The 17,564-nt window shown below is 38.1% G+C and overlaps 1 protein-coding gene across 1 annotated transcript in view; it reads left to right on the top strand.

Moving 5' to 3' along the window:
• Dora (zinc finger SWIM domain-containing dorado) overlaps positions 1-17,564 on the top strand; it is a 49,970-nt gene that overhangs the window by 11,898 nt on the left and 20,508 nt on the right. Inside the window, exons 5-13 of the mRNA XM_089632303.1 lie at positions 4,114-4,309; positions 4,837-5,097; positions 10,179-10,454; positions 11,276-11,434; positions 11,714-12,580; positions 14,450-14,761; positions 15,883-16,089; positions 16,285-16,428; positions 16,977-17,200. Of these exons, the coding sequence (XP_089488429.1) occupies positions 4,114-4,309; positions 4,837-5,097; positions 10,179-10,454; positions 11,276-11,434; positions 11,714-12,580; positions 14,450-14,761; positions 15,883-16,089; positions 16,285-16,428; positions 16,977-17,200 (2,646 nt within the window). The remainder of the gene's footprint in view (positions 1-4,113; positions 4,310-4,836; positions 5,098-10,178; positions 10,455-11,275; positions 11,435-11,713; positions 12,581-14,449; positions 14,762-15,882; positions 16,090-16,284; positions 16,429-16,976; positions 17,201-17,564) is intronic.

Below are 17,564 nucleotides of genomic sequence, written 5' to 3'. Positions count from 1 at the left end.
CAAAAATATGGACTCCATATTTGAACAGTATATTCCGGGAGAGGTCGCACATACGTTTTGTATATTTTTAACATCAATTCCGTTGTTTGGTCAAGTAGGCTTTCCTGATTAATAACCACAAGTTTATTGTGACCAATCAATCAATTTCTTTCTAGGTACAATAATGTAATGTATTTAACTACAATTAAATTGTAGGTAATAGGCATTAAAATCGCTTGACAAACAGTGTCTAGAAACGTTTGATATCATGCACAAAACTGTTTTTTTTTTGTATTTTACCCCTGACAGGCTGCGCCTTAGTGGGTTCCCATTATTCTTATTGATATTAATAATATTGTATGTACTTAATGTGAAAATTGGGAAAAATAAAAATTTCGCTTAACACAAGCATCATCAGGGTACAAATTAAACCAATCGATAAATACTTTATGTATACTTATGCAGGGTGTAACAGCACATCACATGTCGCTGCTGATCCACACTGTTACGTGTTATCTCTCCTGTGTTGAAAAATATATTTTGATTTTAATTGAAAAACGAGTAATCTGACAGCAAAATGATATTTAAATTTTTACTCCAAATATGCTCAGGAATCGCTGGTTAAAATCCTTTGGGTATGTCCTGTAACACCCTGTATATATGTACTTATAGAGTTAGACAAAATATATGTCAAAATTACATGTCAAATATACATGTCAAAATTATTCCTTGTACTCTCAGGCGTTCCACAGGGCTCTAATTTAGGACCGCTCCTCTTTCTAATTTTTATTAACGATATTACAGAAAATATATATTTTTATTTTTTTTTTTATCTTTTTTTATTTTATTGTTTATTTGCAAAAACAGTATGAACCAGAACATTGCAATATCGATAATTAACATTTACAAAAAAGTGAATAACAAATAGGTACATTTACAAGTGGGACAAAGAAAAAAGTTTCAAATTTAGATTTACAATTTTAAGTATTGAATAATAATATTTCACGTTTAAATACGTTGTAGGACATGTGGAAAATATCCACATTTCCTGCGAGGCAGTTAATTAACCTAGTGATTCTTCCCAAGGGCATCGCCATTGGTAAGTTAGTTCTGCACCTAGGAAGAATCAAAAGCCTGTGTTGGCGGCCTCGCGCGAAATTATCCGGGACATAAAATCCTATTTTAGCCAGAATGTCTGGTATTGATACTAAACCGTTTAGTAGCTTATACGCCATCAGGAGTAATGCAACATCCCTTCTGGAACTAAGGCTGCATATACCCAGCATTCCCGAGATAAATGCTGTTGGAAACAGCCATGGGTAATAACCAAACTCTCATGTAGAGGTATCGTAAAAACTTTTTTTGTATCTTCTCGACCATTAGTACATAGACAGTGTCCTCTGGCCCCCATACCTGAGATCCATTCTCGAGAATGCTACGCACTAAGCTAAAGTAAAGCAGCCTTATTACTGCAAGGTTGGTCAAGTCTTTCGAATTGTGTATGACAAAACCCAACATCTTAGTGGCTGATTTACAGATCTTTTCAACATGAGCGTGAAATGTTAAGCGAATGTCGTACACAATTCCCAAGTCCTTGCAAGTCACCATGTGCTTCAGTGACGTATCTTTCATTTTGTAATTAAAATATATGGTCTTGTGTGCCCTTGTAAAGCACATCACTGAACATTTTTGGAAGTTGAACCCAAGTTTGTTATCAATACTCCAGTCAATAATTGCATCGATATCTTCCTGGAGCTTTCTACAGTCTTCTATCGATCTTATTCTCAGAAAGAGTTTGATGTCATCGGCAAAAAGTAGAAAACGGACGAATTTAATCTTTCCCTGAATATTGTTTATAAAAATTAAAAACAATAGGGGTCCTAAATTGGATCCCTGCGGCACACCAGAATTTGTAGGATATGCATTAGAGTTGAACTCACCATAGGACACGAATTGTTCTCTTTCACTCAAATAGTTACAAAAGAGTTTCAATAAGTTTTCCGAAAAACCAATTTCTTAGAGCCTATTTAGAAGCACTAAGTGATCAACTCTATCGAAAGCCTTTGCAAAGTCATGGTAAGATGCGTCAACTTGCTCGTTGTTATCGAGTGCTCTCGACAAGTAATCTGTAAATACCATTAAATTTGTAGTGGTTGATCGGCCATGTCTAAATCCATGTTGTTGTTCGATCAAGAATGGTTCAACTTTGGTATAAACATATTTATGGATAATTATTTCCAATAGTTTAGCAGGTGCGGAGAGAATCGCTATAGGACGGTAGTTGGTTGTTTGATACTTGTCGCCATCTTTGTGTAAAGGGGTGACTTTCGACAGCTTCCATAATTTAGGAAAAATTCCGTTTTTAACCGTAAGATTAAATATATATAGAAGTGGCTTACATAATGGTTCAGAACATCCCTTAATAATAAAGGGTGGAATGAAATCAGGACCATACGATGTTTTTGGTTTCAATTTCTTTACTGCTAAAACAAAATCTACAATATCAACGCTATGAATAGATATATTTTGAGCTTTTGTTGATTCAGTCTGTCTTGGAACATAAGATTCAAAATCAACTTTTTTTGAATTATATACGGATTGAAAATACTTTGCGAAGGCTTCCGGTATGTCGGATCCTTTGTGTGTGCTATCATTTAGATTAACATGACTTAAGAAACCTATATATTCTGCATTCCAGGTCACTTCTTTTTGCTGATGACCTAAAACTATTCTTGGAAATTAAAACTTTAGAAGACTGCATTCGACTCCAATCGGACATTAATAGAATTGTTGACTGGAGTAAACGGAATCGGATCGAATTCAATGTTTCTAAATGTTTCATTCTTTCTTTCACAAGGGCACGTCATACTTGGTTTTACCGGTATACCATGAATGCCCGAAGTTTAAAACGTGTCTCCACTATGAAAGATCTTGGCATCATGTTTGATAGTAGGCTGACATTTCATACTCATATCGAAATGACGTGTAGTGCTTCACTGAAAATGCTGGGCTTCGTCCTACGCACTGCGATGAATTTTAGAGACACCCGGGTTCTCTAAGTGCTATACATTGCGTTGGTTAGGAGTAGGCTTGAGAGTGGGTCGGTGGTTTGGAGCCCACATCAGGTGAAGTATTCCCTTATGTTGGAGAGAGTGCAGAAGAAATTTCTGAGATTCCTCTACCTGAGGGAGTATGGCTACTACCCGTGGCTCTATCCTACTGACTTTCTCTTGGGCATGCTCGGTATGAACCATCTACGGGTCAGAAGAGATGTGCATATTGTATCACACTTCTTCAAACTGATTCGTGGATGGTTAGTAAATCCGACTATCATGGAGAGTATTAGTCTCTATGTTCCTGATGGTTATCTCCGTCACCGACAGCATAGACTGTTTTATCTCCCGGCCTGCAGGACTAACTTGCCAATGGTCATGCCGGTGGGGAGAGCAGTCTTGCTGTTGAACAGAATTAATTCGGATATCGACATATTTAGCATCGGTGAAGCTGCCTTTAAAAGGCAAGCTCTATTGATGCTGGTATAGTTTATACACCGTTTACTTATTATGTAATACCATTTTACAAATGTACTTAAAAACGAAATAAAATGTAATTTTGTAATGTTTTTAAAGGAATAAAGTAATTGAATAATTGAAATAATTGAATAACATATAATAAAGTTTTTTATTCTATGTTAGTCTATATTATATAGTATTCTTTTTGATTCTTGAACTTCAGCAGCCCCTGTTATGTGTAGCACATAAGCCAAACACAAGGTTTGGAATGCAAAATGTACACGTTATTAACAAACCGAAATTAACATAAAAACAAAGTTTCACTACACATTTGAACAAAACTCTCTTCAATAACTGGCGCTTACATAATAACTTACTGTATTTATCTCTCTTTCTGCAATAATTATTACATTGTCTAGGTTCTGTAGTGTTCATAAGGGAGTATTATTAAATCTTCTCAATAGGTTCTGTAGTGTTCATAAGGGAGTATTTTTACATTGTCTCAATAGGTTCTGTAGTGTTCATAAGGGAGTATTTTTTACATTGTCTCAATAGGTTCTGTAGTGTTCATAAGGGAGTATTTTTAAATCGTGACATTTCTAATTTGATTTGTTTTTTTCAGTGACGTCAACTACTTAAGCACCACCGCCCCCCCCGCTGCTGCGGAATGGTCTTCCTTGCTCCGACCCTTGCGAGGAAGAGAGCCCGAGGGTATGTGGAACCTGCTGGCCATCGTCAGAGAGATGTTCAAGCGAGGGGACCGCAATGCGGTGCCACTGTTGCAGATCATCACCGAGGAGTGTATGGCTTGCGAACAGGTAAGTACATAAATGCTTGTTAAATTAGTAAGAATAAGAAGGATTACAAGAATTACACAAGTAACAAGAAATAAAATAAAACAATTATAACATTTTGCTTGAAATAAAAGGAGAATTTTAAGAAATCCCGTAATTAAAGAACTACAAAAATAACATAAAAATAGATTTTCTGATCAATACATGAAGTCACTTTTCAAAAACATTGATAACCTTTTATTTATTTTCTTTAATATTTGTTGTATCTATGTATTTCATTTTTGATTTAGATTTTCATTTATATAAAATTAAAATTGATTGTGCGACAAAACTGAAAGTGTGGAGTTCTCTCTTTCTAACACTATTTAAATCATATATCTCACCGTAATACGAAATGAGCATGAAATTTAGTCTGTATCAGGCTGAGAAATACCTTCCAGAAAGTGTCTACGGGTGTTTGATGTTTGGGAGAAATATCTCCCAAAATTGTTCTATTGGTTAAAAGTTTTAACATCTTCTGTGTAAGTAACATAAAGTGTTAAACTCCTCAGATCCTGGTATGGTGGTACAACACCAAGGTGTCCCTAGTGGCCTACGGGGCTAACACGGCGGGGGCCGGGCGCGGACACGTGGGCTCGGGTGGAAGCGGCGGCGGTGGCAACTCACACACGTCCCAGCACGCGTGCTCGTCTCTGTGTGACGAGATCGTGGGGCTCTGGAGGCTGGCCGCGCTTAATCCCGGCCTAGCACCCAACGAGAGGGATCTGCTACACGCACAGTTTACGCACTGGCATCTCAAGATATTGGAGAAGGTTAGTGAACACACTTCAAATATATATATCCTTTAAAGCAAGAAACATAGGCTCCGGTAGGAGGAGGAGGTACAATATAACTCAACATTCTAAAAGCCAACCAATCGGTTTTACCTTTGGGCTAACTCTAGGGTGGTTACTTGTTTGGAATTCTTACTTGGTGAATCTGTATAATGTTGAATTTTTATTATCATTGTTTTCATGTTAAATTAATATTATTTTCTGTAGAGTTATCAATTATTATTATAATTATAGCAGCCACTTCAGGTTCTCGCCGGAAGGGGGAGTTCTAATTCCAAACAGACAAACATCCCAAAATCATTAATCACACCAAAACTTGAACCTTATCTATGCGGCTGTTGCATATCGTCGCTGTGAAATCAAACCGGCATATCTGAAAAATGCTTGTCTTTCACCAGAGCGCTTTAAAGATTTCACATATGATATTTTCCTTTTAACGTCCGTTTGGTTCACCTCAAAGCCACCTTATGAATAAATAAAATTTAGACGAATACTGCTTATTGAAGTAGTTATTGCAAATAAATCGAAAATTGCTTAAAATTGAGTAAAATGCAGATATGCCAGTATGGCTTTAACCCTTTCCTTCCTGACGGTACAAATTTGTACCTGTTGATTTCCTGCCTAAAATCTATGCCGCATTATCGTCTATACCTTTGCTAAGCCTGACGATACTTTCTAGTACCGTCTAGCTAGCCAATAACAGCAAAGTATCTGACATACGGTGATTTGGCGCCAAGTAGGGCAAATAATAAGTCTTCGCAACGACGACCGTAATGCGTGGTGACGTGCTGTTGTTTTAGAAAATATTTAAAAATAGTTATTACTTGGTAAGTGCCATTATTGTTTATTACACTTGGAAATTAAGGTTTTGTTTATGTAGTAAATGTGTTTTTAGTGCATAATTCTAGTTATTAGTGTTTGAATAACTCGAAAAATCGTTAAGGACTAATAAGTACCGTCAGTAACTTCTTGTTATACTTTATTTGTTTGAGACATGAGTGAAATTTATTATTTTTATATCGAACAAGTCCACGAATGCATATGAGACAACAATTTTTTTTTTGATTTACTAGATTCTTATATGCCTTGAAGAGGTGAATCATTTAAATTTACTGAATTTAAAGTTATTGTTCTTTATACAAATAGAACGGCGTCATATGCGCCTCGCAATTTTTACCTCATGTGGGTATTTTAAAAATAATTTTTTTTATACAATCGTCCCGTACAATTTTTTTACGCTTTTTTCAGGTCTTCGAAATGGATATTTCAAAAAATAATGCTTTGATTGAAGCATTACTTTTAGAAGACCTTCCGGATTGCGATGCGAATTCAGATGTGGAGTTGTCTGACGAAGAAAATATTGAAAATATGCAACTACATACATCTAGAACGTTTGATCAAATTTTCGAGGAAGCGTTGGAAAAATCTTTAGATCAAGCTGAACTTGAGGTTACAAATGAAATCGAAGAAAAAAATGGAGAAGTAAGTCAATGCGCATTACCCTCCGGTTCTTCAGAAACTGTTGCTTTGATACCATCTAAAAAGAAGAAGAATATTGAGCCGAATCGTAAATGGAAAAAACGCGATTTAGAAACTTATCTTCCAGAATATTCTACAAATACGGGTGTGGTCGAAGAATGTTTTGCTGGATGTAATACACCCACCGATATTTTTTTAGTTTTCATTGATGATATTCTGGATATAATTATATATCAAAGTAACTTATATGCAGTCCAACATGATAAGGTCCTCAACCTAAAAAAGGAAGAACTGATGGCTTTTATTGGAATGAACTTTTACATGGCCTACAATACTAGACCTTCATGGACAGATCATTTTTCGTCGGCCCCTGATTTGAACAATCCTTTGGTAAGCAAGACCATGCCCAGAGATAGATTTGCAATTATTTTGTCCAACCTCCATTGCAATGATAACTCTCAACTGCTTCCTAACTGCAAAGACAAACTATACAAAATCAGACCTATAGTTGATGCTTTGAACAAACAATTTCAAGGGTGCTACCACGGAACGAGAGAAGTGAGTGTTGATGAATCAATGATAAAATTCAAGGGAAGGTCAGTCTTGAAACAATATCTTCCGATGAAACCAATAAAGAGAGGCTATAAGCTATGGTGTCTGGCTGACCAAAGAGGTTTTATAAAAAAATTCATGATTTATCAAGGAAAAGACGAAGTAATGAATGCAAAATTTTCCGATTGCACTTTAGGAGAAATAGTGGTTTTGGAATTGACAGAATCTGACTGGGGGAAGGATAAAGTAGTTTACTTCGACAATTTTTTTACATCGGTAGCTCTACTGGAGAAACTGAAGACTGAAAGAACTTACGGATGTGGAACAATGAGGGTTAATCGTAAGGGTGTACCCAACAATCTGTTAGCTGACTCTAAATTGAAACGTGGAGAATGTGACTATCGATTTTCTAGTTTGGGCATCGGGTTTTGGAAATGGAAGGACAACAAAGTCGTAAACATTGCTTCGAATTTTCATGGCAACGAAGAAGAAACTGTAACTCGCAAAGAAAAAAATGGATCCAAATCGACAGTATCTTGTCCAAAATCTATCAAAGACTACAACTCTTACATGGGCGGTGTAGATACAGCTGACAGATTGAGGGCCTTGTACTGTGTAGACCGAAAGTCTCCAAAATGGTGGCACAGATTGTTTTGGGGAGTTCTGGATATAGCTTTTGTAAATGCATATGTTGTTCATGGGCTGATACTTGAAAAGACTTCTGTAAAAGAGTTTAGACGGTCAGTTGCACAAGGATTGATGACAAAAAAAGATCTTGACAAGAAAAAAAGGTTATCGAGGGAAAACCAACCCAGCCCTGGCCCATCTAAAAGGCGCAAAGCAAACTATTCGACATTGAAAGATGTTAGGTTGGGTAACAGAGGCATACACTGGCCTACTTTTGTAGAAAACAGAGGCAGATGCGAAGTATGCAGCATCAAGAAGATACAGTCAAAGCCTCACTCAAAATGTTCTCACTGCAATGTATTCTTATGTCTAAATGAAAAGAAAAACTGCTTTACTGAATACCACGAGATTCATTTTTAATTATTTATAACTATTAATATTTATTTAACGATTTAATTAGTTTAAAAAAAAACCTATGTTTTAAAAGTTCCTATTATACACATTACTATGATACACAAAGTTCCTGACGGTACAAATTAGTCCAGGTCACAGTAATAATACCTAGAATGCAAATAAAAATCTAAAAAAAATTTATGTGTTTCCTTTACAACATATTATTAAGAATCTCATATAAAACCATTAATTTTGTACTTTTTTCTCATAGCCGTTAGGAAAGGGTTAAAATCAGTGTAATATTTGCTTTTGTGTCATAGTGGCTTCTTCTTTTGGAACCTGTTTTATATATAAAAAAAGGATAATGTTGTCAATGAAAAATTAATTTATTGCTTCACAATTTTTTTATAAACAATTAACATAAAACTGCTCTTCCCTTTGCTGATAACTTCAAAGTTTCCCAATCGTTTATGGAAATCTGAATAAATTGACGGTATTATCCCGGCGGTAACTAACTTTAGGATACCATTTTTCTTCTTCTCATCAATGGTCTCTTGGAATAAGCGTGCATCAGAACAGGATTCACGCTCCCATTGCCCCATTTATTCCTTTTCTTCGCCTCCTCCCAGGCATGTGATCCGTAGGATATTTTGAAGTAAAAGTTGCCGTCGTCTTTAATTACTTTAATGTCCAAAATTGATAAAATTACCTGGGGGTCCTTCAGAGCTTTTATATCAAAAATTCCTCATGACTCAACTCATGAACCAGGTAAGGCTTGCCACTTTTCTTTGCCGTTTTCATGGCCATGGCGTATTGGGAAGGTAAGTATATCGGTCCCTTTAGGAGTGCTCTTTTAACTTATTTTTCAATGGTTTAGTGAGCCGAATCCACCTTGTTTTGGTTGTGGCCCTTTACTAAAAATTTGTGAGTGATAGATTTTATGTTTTTTAATGTTGTAACAGCATATTTGTACATTGCCATCATAAAGTTATTTTTTTGTTGTCCACATACACATTTGGCATATATGCCGGTTTGTTTTAGTTGAGGCTGCTATAAACGCTTTTGTTAAGTGCAAACCGGATTATCTGCCAATAAGTCATACAATAAGTCATATCTGGGTAATAATAAAAATGTACTATTGTGAGATAATTCAGTTTTACTTACATGATGGACGCATTTCCCCCTTGAAAGTTTTAAAGCAACTGGCGTATTGCGAAATAGGTCTGTCTTCTGCTAAAAAAAGTGGCGATTCCCGCGTAAATGCATACCGGCCCAACGCCATCTGACAGATTTTTATTCAACTATACGACATGCCGGTTCGACATAAGAATAGAAGGGAAAAAAAGAAATTTTTTGACACCAATAACTCAAAATCTCCATTTTTGCACATATGCCGGTTTGATTTAACAGCGACGATATGTGATGCATCGGCAATTATCCCATATGTGATTGACACATATTATTATAAGCAGGTAGCATTTTGCTGATGCTCTCACATTTAAGTTCTCAATAAGTTTAATAGTAATTAATTAAGTTAATTTAAAATTAGTTAATCCTTTCTTCTCTCCAAATGAGAATCAAATGGAGTTTAACCCTTCAGTACTTTCATCACATTTGTTCAGTTTGCAATGTTTTCTGTGTATTCAAATTTTCCGTAAAAACAAATACAGTTTTAGAAACTAGATAAAAGTATCCTGTATGTGTTTAAAATAAACATATTTCTAATTAAATTTTAATATCAAACGTGAAAAATGTTGTCAAAAACGCTTACCACATTTTTACTTAATTGTACCTTCACTTTTATTTCGTTCATATGATAAAAACATAATTTTAAAGTTAAACCGATTGTTACGATAGCGGCGCGAAATATGAATTATTCATTTTGGCTATTTTTAGGATTTTATTTTATCATTATTATTTTTCAACCAATGGGTTGTAGCATTATTGAATTGGGGTTGCATTGCATATGAGGCAGTATTCTAATCAGGCTGTTATTGAAATTTTTTCAGGTGTCTAAGTCCCGGGCATCGCACTCTTTCCCCGGCATGCTGGGACGCGGTGCCTCAACGGGGCGCGCCCTCTGCCCCCCGCCAGGGCCTCCCTCCTCGCCCCCCGGCTGCGAGGCCTTCTCCGGCTTCCGCCCTGCCCTCGAGGCCTGTTTCACCGACTGGGATGATTACCCGCTGCCGGGGGTAACGTACGGCGGCGACACCAGCCCTGCGTTTAGATGCCCGTTCACCTGCTTCAGACATGCAGACGGAAATAAGGACGGCAATGTCACGCAGGTCAGTAATCGTAACATTATTATCTTCGGTGGTACAACCCTTTTAGAGTGAAATTCCTGCTCGAGTCCTTTATGACTTAAGATGAGATGTTGTCCTCCACATCTGCCAGTTACTTCACTTTTTTGTACATCGCATTGAGAAATGTTTATTTTGTCTTAGATAGGTTAATTTCATCTTGAGAATAGAAGTTACTTTAAATGCGCCAAATAAGAAGTGCAATAAGAGTATTTAACACATTTCTGGCAGATATTTTTTTACGCTGTCACTGGACGAAAATAAAGGTCCCGCGAGAATTTATTTAATTTGTTTTTTAAATCGCTATATCTTCGAAAATAATTAAAATATTTTTATAAAAATTCTTCGTACATAGTAACTCATACTCATCCTTTTGTTGAAATACAGGTGTAAACGAAAGGCACGAAGATAAATATAAAAAGAAGACTTGCATTACGATTCGATAATTATGTACATATAGTTGGGAACTTTACAAAGAGATTGGTATACAATATTCATATATGTAGTAAACATTGAATGATTCCGCTTTTTCTGCCATTGAAATGAGGTCGGCGCAAAAGGTAGAAAAAAACCCTTCCTGCCGTTAAGCATCAATCGACCGAACGGGTATAACTACCTTTCCCGGCCGAAGTGTGTTAATATTGGAATGGTAGGATCACATAATTTGTTGGTGGTGATTTCAAGTGCAGTTATTAGAGTATTGCTACAGAGTGCGGATACTGGAAACATGAAAATTGGTTCCACTAGTTGATAGCCGCCATACAATTTTATGTTTATTTATAAATGTGCACATTATTTGTATCCAGGTGAACTCTTCCAAGCCAGTATTAAACAACGAGCTGGGTCTCGCATACCGCCTGTCCGCAGCGCAGCAGCGAGGTCGCCCAGCGCGGGGCCGGCAGACTGCGCCCCCTCAGCAAAAGTCCATAAGGAGATTTATGCACCTCTGCTCCTTCATTGCTGATGTAACTATCCTTTTACTACCTATTTAGTAATGAATATTCACTTTTGGAGAAATATTTTAAATGTGTTTAATTGCAATATTGACCCATTAGGATGTTGTTTATCATCCTTTTGGCGTATCTTGTGGTTATCACTGACCATTTTTTGATAAAAAACAGAATCAATATAAAGTACTTTTTGTACATCCTGTGAATATTTGGTTGATATTTCATATTTTTATTTTGCATTAATTTAAAATTTATTTTCGTAACGAATTCATATGTTTTATAATTTGAATACAGGATAATTCACTCTTGAGAGGCAATCAAAACTGTGGTGATGGAAATCGCTCCAGTGTATCTAGTGAAGGTTTTTGTGAAAATGACGACGACATCCTCAATGACTCTCTCATTGGTGTCCCTGGGTTCTCCAGGAACGTGGAAACAGACTCCCAGGAAGGAGGAAGTGATTCCAATTCCAGTTCCGTCGGGAACAACCAGGAAGGAACGAGCTCCGGGAACCGAAGCGGAGAATCCAGCCAAGAAAGCGGTGATTGTAACTTAAAACTTAGTAATTACGATTTATCAAATGATCCCAATCAAACTAATAATGGAGCTTCCACTAGCGCTACGCAAGGACAATCCGACTTAGTTAATAGTATGCAGAAATGTGCCGTAACCGAACAGACTGTTCCGCGTGTGTCTGGCGAACCAGAGATCACGCGGCGGGCGTCCAAGGACGACAGTGTGTCCAGTTCCGAGTCACAGCAATCAGGCGACGAGTGCAGCATGTATTACTACGACGCCAAGCATAGCAGCAGTAAGAGTGCCAATAGGAGTGACCAAGACAAGTATTACGACTGGTGCGACGAAAAGACAGGCTTCGAGACATATCTACGGTTACCCTCTGATGCTTGGGAGATACTGTTTGCGCGTGCTGAAGGATTATACGCGCACGGACACAGCGCAGAGGCAAGAAGGCTGGGCGTGAGACTGGCGAGGGAGTTGCTAGCGCGGCCCCCGGAGCTGGTGGGCCGGGGGGAGTCCCCGGGAGGTTCCAGTATCCCCCCTCGCAGGAAGGGGAGAAGGAGTGGTACCTTGAACCCGGCTTCACACAAGCTGAGTGTATTGGCCTCTGCAACGCTCGCTCGCTGCGCTTTCCTTTGCACCGTAAGTATATATCATCTCCTTTATTACATAACATGCAAGCTTTATATTATCATGAAAACCCATTTTATTGTAATGGATACCATTTATACCATTTATTTTATCGTAATGGATACCATTTTAAAAACATTTTAACATTATCTATAAAGTGGAAGGTCTTTTTGTGGAATGGAAGGATTGAACCTGAGTCTTGAAGAGACCCATGTTGTTAGGAGGGAGGAAACACAGAGGCTGTTAAATCGTTCCACATTTGAGCTGTTGAACTCAAGAACGAGTCGTAGAAACAACCCTTTCTCATGTGACAAATGTCAACTGTGTACATGTTTCTTGGGCATGTGTTTCTTTATACCTAGCTGTTTCTCTTAAATAACAAGATATTTCAGATCATTCACTGAGGCTGATTTATTATAATATTCCCAAATGTTTTAAAGCCTTTCAGTGGCTGAGTTGCCATCGCGTTTGGGTCTCACCCAGGCGTAGTGTGTTCAATTCCTCGACTGGCTAAGTCCCCCATCATAACACAAGCAACATTTTCTGCTTACTATGGTGGTAGTAAGAGATTTTAAAATATTTTCAGGTTATTCGTAACCCAGGATGTTTGTCTTTCTTTAAAGAAAATTGTGGGTTCAATCCCCTGGAACCTAAAGCAAGCAATGTTTTGGCCGGCCAAACACGTAACAGTATACATACTTGACAAGTATGCTTGAGCTGAAGACTTGCATGTGCGTACAACGAATTTTGCGCAGTGAAATAAATAAAATAAAACAATAACTTTGATTATAACCACGAATTTTGCACAATTCTGATCAAGTTACGCGCGAGTATGTGTTCTTGTGCCGCCAGTCTTCAGCTCAACCATGCTTGTAAAGTAAAGAGTTACATATATAACCGGCCTTACATTTTAATGACCTGCACAATACCAATAACATTGATGCATCAAAAATATCCAGAAATTTTTTTACTCTTGTTTTTGTGAATTCAGATCAGATCTTTTAGTTTGTTAACTCTTTGCACGCGGCCGTATCAACTGTTGTTACGGCAAAAAGTCTATACTCACACGCGGCTGTATCAACAGTTGATACGGCAACTTTGACGGCCGATATTCCCGCTCTCTTTCGTCATAAATGTATTTCTTGCTCACTTGGACATTTGTAGAACTATCACGATGCTGACATCTACAAGAATTTCTCAAAAATAAAATTGTATTTCATAAAAAAAGATCGATAACCAAGTGCGCCTCTTCGCGCCTTTTAGTCCTTTAGTTTACATTTTTGTCAACGGATGGCGTTAGTACTAGTTTGTCATTCACAACTTTTCATAACTAAGAATGATAAGTGATCATGGTGTCCCACTTGTGTCTATAAACACAGTGGCCTAAGTACACACACACCGAGAGTGGTTTATTTATGACGCCGAGTGAATGGCGGGACCACATTCAAAAGATACGGTACGTCTTTGTATGAAATTTTACACACGAGGATTTGTTTTCATATTGTGGAGAATAATCTGTTCTGTCTATATAGTCCAATAAATCATGCCAGAATGCTATAATTTGACATTTAATTGCATGCATAGGTATTTGAAAATATGTACCGCGTACGGGTATAGATAAAACGGAGCAAATTAACGCGTTCAAAAGGTTAAAGATTATAAATATACTGTAAATTCCTGTAATTATTAAAAATAATAATTTGTTATTCATAATTTTTTATTGGTTAGTTAAAATGTTTAATAAAGTTTTTCATGCATAGTTAAAACTTCTAGGTACTATAACTATAAATCTGTTTAAAAATGCATAGAAATATATTGTGGTTTGGAAAAATGTAAAAAAAACAGATAAAATAAAGTTATGGTCAAATGATCTACTTTCAGGTCCTAGCCGAGACCTCAGAACATTCTTCCCTCGCTTTCCGCGTGGGTCTTTTTGGCTTGGAGATGGCCCGACCGCCTGCCACGACCAAGCCCCTCGAAGTGAAACTGGCCAACCAGGAGGCGGAGCTCATGGCCCTTTTAAAGCGCATCACCCTCGGCCTGGAGGAGCTGGCCCTGCTGCGGCAGAGGGCTGCCCAGCTGCGCGACGGGGCCCTCCGCACCAGGGGGCCGGCTCTGCTGCCACTTACCCTGGCTATGTTTGTGTTTGACGCACTGGTCGTTCCGTGCGCTACGGGGAAGGAACGCAAGTTGGTCAGTACGCTATGATTTTCCAGCATGGCATGTCATGAAATTATGTAAGAGTGAAGTTAGCACCATAAAGTACCTACACTATCACAAATTGTTTCTCGATTGACGTTTATTAACACACTCACGCTTGTGCAATTTGCGTTAATAATAATATGTCGAGTTGCTGGTTTAGTTTCATCTTTACCATTACCTTTTAGAAAATAGTCTGGCGTTTGGTTCCTACCCAGGCGTGGTGATTTCAGTTCCTCTGCTGGGCTAACTGTGAGGTGTTGTACTTTTGGGTTGTGAGCTTTTCGTAGTTATCCCACTGTCCCGCATGCGCTTGCTTGGGTGTCCGGTTCTCATTCTGCATCCTTCTGGTCTGGGACCATGTCCATGTTGCTAAGCCACCCGCTATCTCCTCTTTTGCAGAATTTTAAATCAGCCGTACCGTACCCACAGACTCCGTTCCTAGATTGCGGCGGCCCTGAAGATGAGTTCACTAAAGAAAACAACGAACGGTATAGACGAGAGCATAGTGTGTACGCCAACGCAACCTTCGTAGAAATGCGTGAATTTCTAGCATCCGGGGGAATAGTATGTTTCATTATAAAATGTATTTGTTTGACCTTCGATATAGGGTACAGCAGATGAACTCTCTGCTAGTAAAGAATGCTTCTGATGATATCAGTATGTTACAACCACTGATGTACAAAGACTTTATGTGAGAGATGTAAGAAAAGAATTGTGCGGGGCTCTGTATGAATTTATTGTGTCTCTTGTCTTGCTAAAATCCTCTAATTAATACGATACAATGTGATGACACATGGCATTATCAATGGTTTGGGTATGTGATATTGACTTTCATTTTCACCTTGCAAAATGTTTACAAAATAGAAAGCCCACTCTTTTCTTCCCATTTACTCTTCCATACATTCTTTATATAAATAGACGAAAGAATAAATTTTTTTTTATTATGATAACAAAATTATAAAACAAAAACATATACATATAAACATAAATATAAAACATTGTTTCATCTGCAAGGTTCATAAAAATGATTTTTGTAATCATAAATTTCAAATATGTGTATGTAATGGATAAGAAGCTTTAAGGTTATAAACTTATTTATGTTTATTTTGCAGCTGTTTACATCCAACGGGCGAAATCCCTCAGACGAGATGCTGGGCTTCGAGGCAGCCGTGGCAGCCCTAGGGCTCAAGGCCAACGTGGCGGAGGCGGAACACCCGCTGCTGTGTGAGGGGGCCCGGCGGCAGCGCGGCGAGCTGGCCCTGGCGCTGCTCAGCCACTACAAGAACGACCCCGACAAACTGGCCTGCATCATGAACAAGGTAACTCGTGGTGACTGAGAATTAAATGTGATTGTTTCGGCTGATTTCCATTTAATGTTTCCTTAAACGTTTCTAGGCGTTTTGTGTCAAAATATGTTGAAAATGATAATATTTTCTTGTTAGAGAATGGAGTGTTATAAGTTCCGCTATTCCTAAATTAAATTGTCAAATAGCTAACAATGTTATTTGTTGCAGCTGTTGGACAGAGACATCCATCGCCTGGTGAAGTCCCCAATCCTGAGTGTGTACTACACAGGGAACCCTCCTGCCCGCACTCCGATGCCTACCACAATTTTGCCCCCCGGGCACCCGGATACTATGACCGTGTTCCATCACCAGGTATACTACCATCGTGCCATTACGATGGAATTTAATAATTCATATTCAGTGCGTTAACCTGATGATTCCTAACCTTATTTGGGGTAAAAAGGTAAATGGAATTTTGGTCTTTGGTTATATTTTTTCTTGTTTTATAAAAAAAAAATTTTTTCAAATTAAAACAAAAAATTCTTTGACATTCACTGGTCACTCTGCCGAGTTACCGTAGAACCATCCCCTCCACCCCGGCCCTAACTGTCCAATACCTACTGATTTTTTATGTTTAATAGTTAAAAATATTCCATCTACATTTTTACTCCAAATAAACTGAGGAATCGCTGTTTAACTAATTCAGGTATGTCTTTTAACACCCTGGGTGTATTGCCGATTTGTTCACTTTGATAATATCTTTTAAAATGCAGAAGGGATACAGGGGATGAAAACTAATCCTTTGTTTTAATTCTAGGCCTAATTATTATGTATACACAAAAATACCACAATCATTACTTTGGATGAAAGTAAGATGAAAGATACAAATAGTCACATTGATTTAAATATGACTGTTCCAGATTCCAGACCACCACCACATGAGCATGAACAGCATGTCCCCCGCGCCGGCCCCGCTGCAGCCTCCGGGGGGGGGCGCGGACTGGAGCAGCCGGCCCCACTCCTCCACCAGTGCTGAGGATGCGCCCCCGCTGCAGCTGGGGCCCCCGCAGCACCCCGCCCCCCAGCCCTCGCCCTCCGCCAACCAGGGCCGCGCCAAGGACACACACCTGGCCAGACTAGACAGGTAAGTGACTTGATAAATTGGGTATAATGTGACATGGTTAAATAATATTTGTGGCAAAGGGGGGGTTCCATTACAGAACAGAACATTGAAGATATTTACATAATGAACAAAAAAATAAGTTTTTATCTCTCAGGCCTCTGGCATATTCTGTCAGAAGGTATTTTCGCTTTGCAATAAAATCCAAAAAAAATATATTTCTGAATGTTTCCGGAAACTAAATACTGTCTTTGAAAAATGATCAAAAACGCTTCCAAGTTTAACCCGGACATAAAGTCGGAAAAAATATATATTGTATAAACTATGTAGACAAGGAATTGGCGAGTTTTCTACATAACTTGTTTGTGAAAGATGACATTAAAGTAGG

This window comes from Hesperophylax consimilis, chromosome 6 (genome assembly GCF_061612785.1).
Source record: "Hesperophylax consimilis isolate HC1 chromosome 6, BYU_Hcon_1.0, whole genome shotgun sequence".
NCBI lineage: Eukaryota > Metazoa > Arthropoda > Insecta > Trichoptera > Limnephilidae > Hesperophylax > Hesperophylax consimilis.
Note: the sequence above shows the minus strand (reverse complement) of the source record. Positions and strands in the feature narration are given on the sequence as shown.